Below are 14,108 nucleotides of genomic sequence, written 5' to 3'. Positions count from 1 at the left end.
AATGGTGGAGTGGTTGTCCTCGGCCCAACGGAGGATGTGTGTGACCTCCTGCATCGCTGCCCTGCTGCGAGTGCCCCCTTGGTGGTTTATGTACGCCACAGCTGTGACGTTGTCCGACTGTATTCGGACTGGGTGACCCGCTAGCAGAGGGTGAAAACGTCTCAGGGAAAACCTGATAGCTCGGATCTCCAGAATGTTTATGGGAAGTTTCGACTCCCGTATCGACCAACACCCCTGGGCAGTGTGGTGGAGAAACACCGCACCCCAGCCGAGGAGACTGGCGTCGGTGGTCACCACCAGCCAATGGATCGGAAGAAAAGACCTTCCCTGGTGGAGAGTTGAGTCCAAAGTCCACCACGCGAGCGCCTGTCTGGTAAGCGGGGACAGAGGGCATGGGCGGTCGAGGGTAAAGGGACTCCTGTCCCAGTTGTCCAGAAGAGCCTGTTGTAAAGGACGGAGATGCAGTTGGGCGAAGGGAATCGCCTCCATTGAGGCCACCATCATCCCCAGGATCTTCATGGCAAACCGAATGGACTGCGGGCGAGGGCGAGACAGCGTCCTGGCCCCCTGTTGAAGCGCTTGGACCTTGGGCCGAGGAAGAAAGATCAGTCCCTTGGACGTGTCTAAGATCATGCCTAGGAAAGAGCTCCTTCGAGCTGGAACAGGGGAGGATTTTTCCGGGTTGATTAACCAGCCAAGGCGTGAAAGGGAATCCAACGTAATGCGGACACTTGCTTCGCAGGCATGGAAAGATGGACCTTTGACCAGAAGATCGTCTATGTATGGCAACACAACCACTCCTCGGGAGTGCAGGATGGCCATGACCGCCGCCATGACTGCCCTGGGTGATGTGGCAAGACCGAAGGGCAAGGCTGTGAACTGAAAATGGTCTTCTCGGATGGCGAAGCGGAGGAATCTTTGGTGTGGCGGAAAGATTGGGATGTGAAGATAAGCATCTCTGATGTCTATTGATGCTAGGAACTCGTCTCGCTCCAATGAGGAAATGACCGACCGAAGAGACTCCATCCGGAAGTGTCGTACCTTTACGTGCTTGTTTAGGAGTTTCAAGTCCAAGATGGAGCGCACGGACCCGTCCTTTTTCGGCACGACGAAGAGGTTTGAATAGAAACCTTTGAATCTCTCGTGTTCCGGAACCGGGATGATGACTCCGTTTTGGCGGAGGGAATCGATGGCGCAATGGAGAGCGCGTGACTGAGCTCTTGAACTTGGGAGACGAGAGGGAAAGAAGCGAGCTGGAGGAGAGACGGAAAATTCTATTTTGTAACCAGACGACACCAGTTCTCTGACCCATTCGTCGGGGATGATGGAAAGCCAGGCGTGACGAAAAAGAAGCAGGCGTCCGCCTACCTTGGTGGTGTCGACTGGAATACTCCCCGAGTCATTGTGAAGGGAATCTGGCAGGTCTAGAACCTCTGGTTCTGGGTTGTCTAGGTCTTCCTCTCCATGACGGATTTGGTTTGTAAGAAGGCCGAGAGTCCCTGTCTGTGCGTGTAGATCGTTCTGATCTAGACGATGCAGCGGAGTTGGACCAGAAAGGGCCACCTCGAAAGGGGCGAAAATGAAAATACTGTTGGCGCTGAAAAGCAGCTTTTGGTCTGTGTTGAGGGAGGGACTTGCTTTTTCCCCCTGTAGCATCGGAAATAAGTTGGTCCAATTTTTCTCCAAATAGGCGTCCGCCCTGAAAGGGGAGAGAAATCAGAGACTTTTTAGAGGAGGAATCCGTCCGCCACTCTCTAAGCCAGATAGCTCTCCTGATGGTGATGGCGTTTGAAGCCGCTGTAGCCGCACAGTCTGCTGCGTCTAGAGATGCGTACATCACATAATCTGCTGCCATAGCAATTTGTTTGGCGAGGTCCGCCGCTTCAGCCGGAAGAGCGTGGTCCTGAAAGGAATGTGCTAGAGTATCTGCCCAGGAAACCATAGCTTTGGCGACCCAGGCCGCAGCGAAGGAAGGGGATAGGGAGGAACCTGAAGCTTCGTACACTGATCGCGCCAGGGAATCCAACTGGCGCTATGTGGGACTTTTAATTGATGCACCGTCAGGTACTGATAACAGCGTTTTGGTAGCCAAACGCGACACCGGAGGATCCACCAGCGGTGGCTCTGTCCAATCCTTTACCAGCTCTGAGGAAAAAGGATATTTAGATTCCAGAGCCTTTTTGCCCGTAAAGCGTTTATCCGGTCGCTCCCTGTGCCTCTTAACTATCTCTAGAAAATCCGGATGGGAGGCGAACACCTTATGGGATCGCTTGTTTCTAGTGAAGGAAACTGCGTGATCCGGAGCCGAATTAGGGTCCTCATTAACCTTTAGCGCATGATTGACAGCCTCAATGAGGGAGTCAACAGTTGAACGGAACTCCGGAGAATCCGGGTCCATGGACGCCTCAGACTCGTACTCAGAGTCGTGATCGCTTCTGGCCCCTGGAGAGGGTGAGCGAGAAGTGGAGCTATTGGAGGCTGAATGGCGCAGTGAATGATCGGGAGAGGCAGTGCGGATCCGTTTAGTGGATGTCCGAACCTCCTGTGGGTGAGAGCGGCCCCTGCTGGCCGACGATTCCCCTGAAATAGAGGGGTCTCTTAATCCGGGTAAACAAACGCCCCGCTCCCCAGAGGGGTCATGAAGGGATTCAATAGCCTTAGCTAGCGAGGCCACGGACTGGGACAGGGACGTGGCCCACTCAGGGGGGCCAGGAGCACTGGGGTCGGTAGCGGCGGAGGGCTCCTGGGCACATTGGGCATCACAGGATGGGCAGAACGGTGAGCTCTGAGGCTTGGGAAGAGGAGCCTGGCAGGTGGTACAAGCAGAGAAAAAGGTGGTATGAACCTTATTGACCTTTTTACCCCTTGACTGGGACATGTTGTACCCCAATGTAATGCACAGAGCTGCTATGAGGAGACAGGGAAGCTAAGGGATATCGCTGCAGGGAAGCAGATAGAGCCGTCTCCTTACCCTGTCCTGTGCCCCGCAATAGAGTGGAGAAGGAAGATCCTCCGTGGGAGTGAGTGGAAAGGCCGGCCGGCGCTGCGTGCTGCAGGAAGATGGTTGCCGAGACCCTGAAGTGAAGTCTCGCAGGGAGCGAGAAGCGCCAGAAGCGTGGGCGGGGCCGTAGAAGCGATGCATGGAGTGGGCGGAGCCTACGAGAGTGCGGCCTAGCAAGGGGCCGAAGCCGTGGACTAAATTTCTGGCCTCGGCCGGCGCGCACCCGCGGACCGCGGGGAAGAGAATCGCGGCGCTCCGCGATGGTTCTGCCGCTAAGGAGCCCCCCAGAAGAGATGACCGCCATAGAAAAAAAACGACCCCTATGGCCATACACAGTGGTAGGGGCGCACGCAGTCTGCACTTACCCCATAAATGTCAGGGATACAAGGGATGGTGCAGGGTTAGGGGAGCCTCCATCCACCATCCCTATGAAAGGGGGATGGAGAGGAACCGTCCGCCTCCTTCCATCATCCGCTCTTTTTCAGTGGTGATGCAGTGGGGGCTGCACGGACGCCACAGTGGAATAGTGCCTCTGTACAGCCGAGGGTGAAACCTGGTGGGCAGGGCAGATGTCCGGCAATGAAAGGCCTGGCAGCAGAAGAGGATACTGGAGGTAAAACACCAGTGCTCATCTGTTAGTTGGGGGGAGATCGGTGCCCGTGAAAGGGTCCCGTCGGCCAAAAAGGTCAGCTCAGGCAGTGGCTTCCCACGTCGCAGGAGAGGATACGGAGAGGTGTAACTCCCGTGCTCGCCTGTTGTTGGTTCGGGGGAGATCGGAACATGAAAGAATCCGTCGCCCCCTTCGTCCGGGATAGAAAGGTTTAAATCCAGTGTGCCTCCTACGGACACTAAGCTTGAACTGGGTCTCTGGAAGCCAGCATGAGGGTGTATACTGCAGGGGAGGAGCTAACATTTTTGTCTCAACTTAGTGTCAGCCTCCTAGTGGCAGCAGCATAACACCCATGGTCCTGTGTCCCCCAATGTGGCGAAGGAGAAAAGCTTTTTTTAAAAATATTCTGTTTTTGAATCCCCATATTCTGATAGTTATAACTTTCATTTTTTCATCACTAAAGCCATATGAGGGCTTGTTTATGCGGGATAAGATAACACTTTCAGTTATTTCCCTCAGTAAGGTAGAAAAGCCATCTTTCTGGATTTTTTTCCTTATTCTCTGAATGGGTTAAAGAATGCGACCGTTTAAAAGCTCAGGGTTTTTTTTCTTTTTATATAAAAACAGCATTTTTAGTGTCGAAACATTTGTCTGTTAATTTTTTTCTACTGCGTTCCACTCTGGGACTTTGAACCGTCAGTTATGTTATGTACGTTAGACCCAACTAACCATAGCTGGCAGACCCAGAGGCCATAATTTGCCATCGCAACCATTGGCAATCTCATTGTGTCAATGGGGCTAAAGCCCACTCCCTTAGTGAACAGTCTACTGACAGTGGCATCCAAGTGGTTTAATTTCTACAATCTGTTTTAGTATTTATTTTAGTTCGGTTTATTGCGCTAACATATTCCACAGCGCTTTACAGACATTATCATCACTGTCCACATTGGGGCTGACAATCTAAATTCCCTATCAGTATGTCTTTGGAGTGTGGAAGGAAACCCAAACAAACATGGGGGGAACATCCAAACTCCTAGCAGATGTTGTTCTTGGTGGGACTTGAACCCAGGACTTCACTGAGCTACTGTGCTGCCCAATCACAGCTGTTGCAGCTATAATATAGAGCCGATACACGCAGCTAATGGCGCCGGCTGTTTGTGAGTGGCTCACTATATGTATGGCGCTTTGCAGGATCTCACGGGCTTCTGTTCTATACACGTACAGTAGATGTTGGAAAGAGGTTAATGATTATTAGAGAGGCTCTTGTGCATGCCTGTTTCAGCTGATGGGCCATTTCTAGATTGCCTGCCATGTTGATACCGTATTCTGTGCTGGTATGCATCCTCTAACGCTTATACTACATTTTACATGATGTCTCTGGCTTTGCAGAGGGGTTGTAGTACCAATTTTATTCTGGCTTGGCTCTGAGTCTTATCTAATGGCAGCAGTGACAGATCAGTGACATAAAACAGACACACTGGCACTATAGCGTCTCAAAGAAGACTATGTGATGCAGCTTGAGCTCATCTCTCTGCCTCCTGCTTGTGAAAGTACAAAGGATTAAATTGAATCTAGTAGGAATATGTTGAAGATTCTGCACACAGCACTCACAGAAGGAATGGAGTGTAACCTACAGCAGTCTTATAATTGCAGCTTTTATAGACACTACTAGATCACTGCTCTCTATTATAAAAGAGAAATGATATCTTCAGTAGTATATGAGAGATCCAGGGAAACAAGGAGGGTGGTTGGTGGGGAGCAATGTAACAGCTACCAGGTAATCAGGTAATTCTGTAGTTCACAGAGCGAGAAAAAGGAAGACTGAGGAGTACATAGGAGACCATGTACAGGACTTCTGGTCAAACTAGAGAGGACATTAGAGTTCTCCATAATTATAAAAGTTTAATTTTGCTGGCAAATTAGCACAATAAAACAAAAAAAAAGTTGCCAAAGTGCAATGGACAAGGAATTCCTCCAAACATAAAACTGTCGTTGGCACAGCAGTGCTCGAGCCAAGTTAATTCAAAAGCTGTTCTGCAGCTCCCTGCCCGCCAGATATACACATTAAAAAGACTGCACCTTTTTCTGAGCTATTGCTAATGTAAAAGCAGATTCCCTCTCACTTTATCTCAATGATTTGTGATGTGAAATACATTCCATGAGAGACCTAGAATTCTGAATGAAACAATAATTAAAGGGATCATATGGAGGGAGACATTGCAGTACATTCATTGTGTGTCTGTGTGTACATACCTGTATTCCACTAGCGTCAGACCTGTTGGGACGTCTGACAAAAGATCAGAGGTAAATCCGTATCTAGAACCATCTTGTCTTATTTTGTGCATAACATTCTAAAATGATAAGAATACATATGCCATTATTAGAATATACTTTCCATATTTCTCCTGCGTTTTCAATAATTTATTGAACTCACCTTAACCAATAAAGGTTTGTTAACTTTAAATGTTAGGACTCCCCGTGCCAAGCCGTATTCACTAATGACTGAGTCCGAAACAAGCTAAAATACAAAGCGGATTTAATTTTGTGAAATTAATTGTATAATAAACGCTTTAGGCATAAAGAATGGTCACACATCCTGTGTATTGCACAGCCAATGACATAGGTAATGACTTATGTAATGACATAAGCTTTTACACCACAAAAGTTCAGATGCCAAGGAGAATGACAGCCTGCCCACCTGCCCAAGGCAATGCTCTGTTAATGGCCAGCTATAGGTAGGTGGAGTTTTTACAGCATCCGACGTTGATTTTGCCATGCATATGTGTTTATCTGCGGGTGAACACATACTAAATAGGGATCCAGAAGAGCCGACTCTTTTCAGTGGGTAGAGCCAAAAGATCCAACTCACCAAAAAGAGCCGGACTGCCTATCACTACGAAATAGGCCAAGCAGTGGAGGAGCCAGGGCAAGATGGGGCATGGCCACACCCTCGTCAAATGTGGCAACATTTTCTGTCAGAAATTATGCTCCAGTCCTTCACACACGCAGCCGACAGAGGAGCACAACACTTTGAAGAGACTCCAAATACATTAAGTGGCGTGCGCCTCTAAATGAATCCACTACCATGTACTCTGTCAAGACTGGCATAACACAAGTTTCCGCTATGCCAGTCTTAATGAATTAACCCTAATGACATTAATGGGGTTCTCAGAGGTTCATAAAAATGTCTGCCATCACATATTTCCAGCTACAACCCATCCTAGTCACATGTCAGAGTGTATTACAGCCTGAAGAGATAGAACTTGAGACATGTCTCTTGACTGTCAGAGGAGCAGTATTGAGAAAAAACATAACTGACCTGTTCACTCAGCTGTAGAGCAGGGCTGAGCATTCAGAGGGAAATTAAAACTAGTTAGATCTGAGGGTCTTGCACTACATGAGTTTAACGGGTAGTAGTACATATAGGATTTGTCAACTTCCTTACCACTCGGAATTAAAATTGACATCATGGCTCCATATTGGGACTATGAAAATAGTCAATTTGAAAGACCAGGATCTTAGGTTTCAAAATACCATCTAGCTGCATAGTTTATTGAGCATCACGTTTCAAGTGGGGAGGTCAATTGTCTAAGATGAGCATCGCTCCCTTTATCCAGCTTCCTAGTGACTCAATGGGTGGTATCTTTGAACTTCTTTCGATGTGATCACCCTCTTCCTTGTGAAAAACATGTATACCACTTGTATGTAGACCAACTGACATGTGAAGGAGTCCTAAACATGTGGGAAGTGCAACAACTGGACATCGAATCACATCCTTCGCCTAATTAGACCACATGTTGCCTCCACCAAGATACTTGGGCTTGAACTCTATGATTTTGAAAAGATATATGCATGCTGAACTCGGAAAGTGGCATCATGGCCAAACTCATGGCTCATAAAAAAAAATGTTATATAAAATTGCATAAAGGTGCCCAAATGAGGGGAAGTTTCAAAAAGTACCCAGTATTCAAAAACCATTAGTTTACTGTCAAAATAACTTTTTATTGCATTACACAAGATTTTGGTTTATATCTGTTCGATAAGTATGATAACAGGCAGTGGAAGAGAAATGATCCTATAAGACTGGACTTTAGCTTCTACCTATTGATAAGGGCCTTCACTTTTCCAATTCAGATACTAAATAAATCAGGGAGGGTTACTGGATTTTAATTGGGGTCTAAGGGGTAACGTTTCTCCTTATGGAGAGTGACATACTGTCCATAAGGAGAAACGTTACCCCTTAGACCCCAGTCCAGAGCCTCTCACCTAGCCAAATCAGTTCTCATGCTTCGCACTGATGAGGGCCAACAGCCCGAAACACCGTGTCTGCGAATTGAGATACTGATTTGGCTTTTATCCCAAGTCATATTGCACGACTCGTTAGAGGGTTGATTGTGACTTGTAGGATCGCTACTTCCAACAGGTGGCGCTATAGAGTTAAGTCCTCTTTATCTCAGAAGAGGCAATTTGCATATGGATTTTAATTGTAATTAAAGACAAACTCCTCCAGAAAAGTAGGTGCAGCTGCACAGTTCACAAGGGTAGTGGCACATACATGAATTGTAACCTTCCCTCCTGCGTGGATAAGACTTGTATCATGGCTCCATATTGGGACTATCAAAAAGCATTTAGAATATTTCATAGTTATGCTTCAAAGTAGATTAAAAAAAGGGTGAAGATTCTTCCTGTTATTGACTCATGCTCTCTTTCCAATACCTTGTCTGTCAGTTTCTCCGTCTTTTCCTGGTAGCCGGCCGAATCTACAGAATCATCCAACACAGACTTCAAATAAAGCTGAAAATCAGGCGATTCGCTAGAGGAGATGGAAATAAAAAAAACAATACTAGGCGTACAGCGCTGACGTTTGCTATATTAAAAAACAAAACAGATAATTAGATTTATTTTGATACCATCTGACTTCAAGGGTGACTATTCTGTGGCCGGTGATACTGAATATGATTTTTTTTTTAAAAAATGTCTTATATTTTTAGTGGGGATAAAGAGGGGGTGATTAAAATTTAATGGTTATTTTTATATTTAAGTACCATTAGTAAACATGAACCTTCAATTGCTTGTTCTATATACTGTATTGCAGTATGTACCTGCTTCTCACAAAATTAGAATATCATCAAAAAGTAAAATTTATTTCAGTTCTTCAATACAAAAAGTGAAACTCATATTATATAGAATCATTACAAACAGTGATCTATTTCAAGTGTTTATTTCTGTTAATGTTGATGATTATGGCTTACAGCCAATAAAAACCCAAAGGTCATTATCTCAGTAAATTAGAATACTTTATAACACCAGCTTGAAAAATTATTTTAAAATCCGAATGGCAATGAATAAAATATAAATTATACTGAATCTACACCTACAAAATGATATATTATTCTGCTCATCTCCTCCTGCTCGATGCCATGAAGGTGGCAGACCAATCACAATGTAAGATGTGAGAGGTTCCCTAAAGGAGTCTTATGAAGCCCACACCTTAACTCAGGGATGGGGAACCTCCGGCCCGCGGTTACTTTTCATGCGGCCCGGGGGCAGGTTCCCAGAGTCCGCAATGCTCGGGCGGCAGCCGTATCCTGCCAGCTGAGAGCCCTTTAACCCCAAAGAGCACTCAGCAATCATTACAGAATGCTGCCTGCACATGATGATGTCATCGGGGTGGGCAGGGTAAACGGCCAATGCTCTCCTGTCCCAGAAGAGGAGCTGCTGCCAGACAGTCCAGAGCGATCTGTGTGCTGGCAGCTCTGTACCTGTGTGCTGGTGATTTCTGTGACTTTCTGCTGGTGATCTCTGCCCCTCAGCTTTGTGCCCCCCATCTATGTTCCCCAATATAATATCTGTGCCCCCCCAACTATAGACCCCCTGTGATCTCTGTGCCTCCCGGCTATGTGCCCCCATGTGATCTCTGCTCCCCCCCCCCCGTGATCTCTGTGGCCCCAGCTTTGTGCCCCCCCCCCGTGATCTCTGTGCCCCTTAGCTATATGTCCCGTGATCCCTGTGCCCTCCCAGCTATGTGCCCCCTCAGCTATGTACCTCCTGTGATTTCTGTGCCCCCAGCTATGTGCCCCCCCATGATCTGTTCTCCCTGTGATCTCTCTGCCCCACCAGCTATACCTCCCTGTGATTTATGTGCCCACCAGTTATATGCCCCCCTGTGATCTCTGTGCCCCCCAGCTATATGCAGCACTGTGATCTCTGTGGCTCCCAGCTGTCTGCCCCCATGTGATCCCTGTGCCCCCCTGCTATGCACCCCCCGTGATATTTGTGCTCCCATGTGATCTCTGTGCCTCCTGTGATCTCTGAGCCCTCCAGCTATGTTCCCCTCTGTGATCTCTGTGCCCCCCCCGTGATCTTCGTGCCACCCCCCAGTGATCTCTGTGCCCCCCAGCTATGTGCCCCCCTGTGATCTTTGTGCTCCCCCCTTCCCCTGTGATCTTCGTGCAACTCCTCCAGTGATCTATGTGCCTCCCTGGCGATGCCTGTCCCCCCAGTGCAGTATATCCCCCCTCCCTAGGGAGGGGAGGATATGACAAAAAATTGACTGCTCTTCTGCCCGACACAATCCTGGAAAAGCAACTGTGAGAAGTAACATGATGAGTATCACCTAACATCACAGCTGCACCAAAGAGGAGCAGCTCCAGCCGTCACATTAAGGGTGAGTTACCGTAAAAAATTGTTTGACTAAATATACAGGGGTAATTTTCAAGGTGATCATTTTTGTGTGGCCACCGAATGATGGTAGAAATTTCCAAATTGCACCCGGCTGGAAAAAGGATCCCCACCCCTGCCTTAACGAGTCCGAGCTGTTCTGGCAGCAATAGATGGACCTACAGGATATTAGGCAGGTGGAGTTAATGCTCTACTTGATTGGTGTACATCATCAGGACAACAAAAGGGGAAGAAATAAAAGTTTTCCTACTGTTTCCTATGGACTGGAACTGCATGGATATGGTGGAGGATTCTTTCGGATGGCACTCCCACAGCTCGAGAAACCTATAGGAAACATGATGACTGGCTTAGAGTTACACATAAAACGTAAATGTATAAGTACAGTTCACCAGTAAAAGGGTCAGAAGTAGAGATGGGTGAACCTGAAGAGTAAAGTTCGGAACCATACCGAACACTTAGTGTTTGGGAACGGACACCAAACATGGACTTAACCAGGAAGTCTATGTTACTGTTTGAGTTCAACCCCTCGAAAACCGGGTGTTTGTCACGCTGTCATGTGCATGCCGACACACGGCAAACACTGCTCCCATCAGCTGACATCTGCTGCCGCTAATAATTCAGCAGCTGGTTCCTGGCCCGTAAATAAATAATTTAAAAAAAAATAGCAAAGAGTTCCCCTGTATTTTTGATAACCAGCCAGGCAAAACTCACAGCTGAGGGCTACAAACCTCAGCAGTCAGCTTCAGCAAGGCTGGTTATCAAGAATGGAGAGGTCCCCACACTGTATTTTTCAATTGTTTAAATATTTTGAAAAACAGCATGGTGCCCCCTTATTTTTGACAACAAGCCAAGCTAAAGTGGACAGCTAGTATTCTAAGGCTGGTAAGGGGTCATGGATATTGGCCCCCACAGCCTAAAAATAGCTGCCCGAAGCTGCCCAGAAAAGGCGCATCTATCAGATGTGCCAATTCTGGCGCTTTGCCCGTCTCTTGCTACTTGCCCTGTAGCAGTGGCAAGTGAGGTTCATATTTGTGGGCTTGATGTCCACTTTACTGTATATTGTCAGGTGACATCAAGACCATGGATTAGTAATGGAGAGGCGTCTATAAAACACCCATCCATTACTAATCCTTTAGTTGTATTGAAGCAAACGTCTCCTGTAATAAAACTAAAGTAAAAAACAACAATATCCCTCACCTGTCCATAGTTCTGTCGCATGCCATAATCCATGTCTGGGAGATAAACAATTTTCAACCTGGAGGGTGCCAAGATGCGACTGTCCAGGCTGAGAACCACTGGTGAATGAGCTCATTGACCAGAGGTGACTTCATCGAAGTTACCTCCGGTCACTGAGGCTGCGTTCCTAGATGACAAATGAACAGCGGTGACCTCTGCACCGTGAGAAAAAGTCTCATGGTGCAGAAGCGAGTTCACCGCAGATCACAGGGAGCATTTCAACTGCGGTTCTTAGCCTGGAAGGTCGCATCTTGGCATCGTCCAAGTTGAAAACTGTTTATCTCCCAGACATGGATTATGGCGTAAGACAGAACGACAGACAGTTGAGGGATATTGTTGTTTTTTATTTTATTACCAAAGACAAGGGATTCAGTGAAATTTGGTGTTAGGTGAGTATAATTGTATGTTATTTTTAAATAAAAAAGTAAAAGTGTTTTGTTTTATTTCAAATAAAAGACTTTATTCTGGCTGTGTCTTTATTTACCATATAACTGTAGGATCAATAATGGATAGGTGTCTTATAGACGCCTCTACATTTCTAACCTGTTGGCTCCTTGTCACCAGACAATACAAAGGTGACATCAACCCCACTTGCCACAGCTACAGGGCAAGTGGGAAGAGCCTGGCAAAGTACCAGAATTGAAACATCTAATAGATGTACCTTTTCTGGGCAGCTGTAGGCTGCTATTTTTAGGCTGGAGGGGGGGGACCAATATCCATGGCCCCTTACCAGTCTGAGAAGAGCAGCCCCCAGCTGTAGCAAGGCTGGTTGTCAAAAATGGGGGGAACCCAGACTTTTTTTTTTTAATTATTTATTTAAATAATTTAAAAATACGGCATGGTGACCCCTCTATTCTTGATAACTAGCCTTGCTGAAGCTGACAGCTGAGGGTGTTGCCTGACTGGGTATCAAAAATATAGGGGGGAACCCATGTTGTCTTTTTTAAATTATTTATAGCGCAGAAGCCGGCTAATGAATCCTCCCATCAGTCGCTCCTGCTCTCACTGTTATTACTGGCAGCAGGTGTCGGATGATAGGAGCAGTAGTCCCATCAGCTGACACCAGTGACCAGAGGTAAAGTGCATAACTCGGATCACAGCTGAGCGCTCCCGCTGTCTTTTGATAGCGTGGGAACTTCGTCTCTCTGACCGGCGGGGATGGTTTCACCGCTGATCAGAAATGGTTTGCCGCGCTGTCATGCACATGCCAGTATAGAATACACGATGTTCGGGCCCCCATCCAAGTGAATGGAGTCTGGTTTCAGTTCCGTGTACTGTTCTGGTACCCGAACATCCAGGTGTCCATCCAGCTCTAGTCAGAAGTGTTAAAAGGGGTCATTCCTATGTTGATTGACAATGCTGGTCTGCCCAGAGCCACCACTGAAGATAAGCACAAATCACTCTCTCCTGGCTTCTGACATTGCTCATCTCCTCTGCCACCACATTAATGAAGGAAGAACACACACATCGCTCTCTCCTCGCTCCTGACATTGCCCCCTCCCCTTGCAGTGACAGACTCCCTTTGAATTTCCTGAGACATACAGCCATGTGACCGCTACAGCCAATCACTGACCTCAGCAGTGTTCCAGCCTCACTTCTGAGACAAGTGATTGGCTGCAAGGGTGACGCTGACGTAGAAGCAGAGCACGTGATCGAGGCAACAAAGTCAACTGGTACAAGCGCAACATGCAATGCGCGGACGGACTGTCCGCAGGTTATACGGAGCCAATGTCCCACAATGCACCGCTGGCCACTACCTGCTCCGCTATGGCTCTCCTGAAGTAACACGCCATGTCCCCGCCGTGCTCGCCTCTGCACAGCTCCGGACCCGGCAGCACGTAAGGACACAGGAAGAGGCTTCACTGACACGTGCTTCCCGGTGCCCCGCCCTCGGAACTGCTCCCCTCCAATCACCGTCCGCTCTGGTCATGTGACTTCTCTGGAGGGAAGGCCTGAAAGTGTGAGATTCTGCGGGAAGGACGCGGCCCCGGCTGTCCGGTCAGTTCCCGGGTTGGGGTTGGTGCGGTGCTCTGGGCCTGGTGACACCTCATGTAGGGGCTGACACAGGCTCTGGGGAAAATCTGCTGCCCCCAATAAATGCCAGTTCTTCCATGAGGTGGGCACTGACATCTGTGATGTAAGGACTGACTGCTGGGAATGTACCTAGTGGGGGCGATGTGAGGACTGACCGGACACTTTCATATGTACCTGTGAGGAGACCTGCGAGCTGTGCACTGATGTGTGACTGGGCCTAAGGTTTAGTTCACACTGCGCTCATCGGACCAGTGACCTCCGCAGGGCTCTGTATGTGGCACCGTGTGGGGTCAGGGTCGGACCAGTGACCTCTGCAGGGCTCTGTATGTGGCACCGTGTGTGGTCAGGGTCGGACCAGTGGCCTCCGCAGGGCTCTGTATGTGGCTCTGTATGTGGTCAGGGTCGGACTAGTGACCTCCGCAGGGCTCTGTATGTGGCACCGTGTGGGGTCAGGGTCGGACCAGTGACCTCTGCAGGGCTCTGTATGTGGCACCGTGTGTGGTCAGGGTCGGACTAGTGACCTCCGCAGGGCTCTGTATGTGGCTC

General features: G+C 48.1%; 2 protein-coding genes across 3 annotated transcripts in view; one reads left to right on the top strand and one right to left on the bottom strand.

Moving 5' to 3' along the window:
- Nucleotides 1-13,418, bottom strand: part of RARS2 (arginyl-tRNA synthetase 2, mitochondrial) — a 61,170-nt gene extending 47,752 nt beyond the window's left edge. Inside the window, exons 1-5 of the mRNA XM_077289751.1 lie at nt 13,286-13,418; nt 10,543-10,616; nt 8,328-8,424; nt 6,046-6,129; nt 5,865-5,962 (exon numbers count right to left, since the gene is read on the bottom strand). Of these exons, the coding sequence (XP_077145866.1) occupies nt 5,865-5,962; nt 6,046-6,129; nt 8,328-8,424; nt 10,543-10,616; nt 13,286-13,321 (389 nt within the window). The 5' untranslated portion in view covers nt 13,322-13,418. The remainder of the gene's footprint in view (nt 1-5,864; nt 5,963-6,045; nt 6,130-8,327; nt 8,425-10,542; nt 10,617-13,285) is intronic.
- The window catches only part of ORC3 (origin recognition complex subunit 3), a 114,015-nt gene continuing 113,055 nt past the window's right edge, over nt 13,149-14,108 (top strand). The window contains exon 1 of one of the 2 annotated variants that reach the window (XM_077289749.1): nt 13,149-13,526. The gene's annotated coding sequence lies outside the window, so the exon portion shown is untranslated. Of the gene's footprint in view, nt 13,645-14,108 lie in introns of both variants that reach the window. The other variant, XM_077289750.1, reaches the window with a different exon arrangement.

Source organism: Ranitomeya variabilis, chromosome 2, assembly GCF_051348905.1.
Source record: "Ranitomeya variabilis isolate aRanVar5 chromosome 2, aRanVar5.hap1, whole genome shotgun sequence".
Lineage (NCBI taxonomy): Eukaryota > Metazoa > Chordata > Amphibia > Anura > Dendrobatidae > Ranitomeya > Ranitomeya variabilis.
This window is presented reverse-complemented; position numbering and strand designations above follow the sequence as displayed.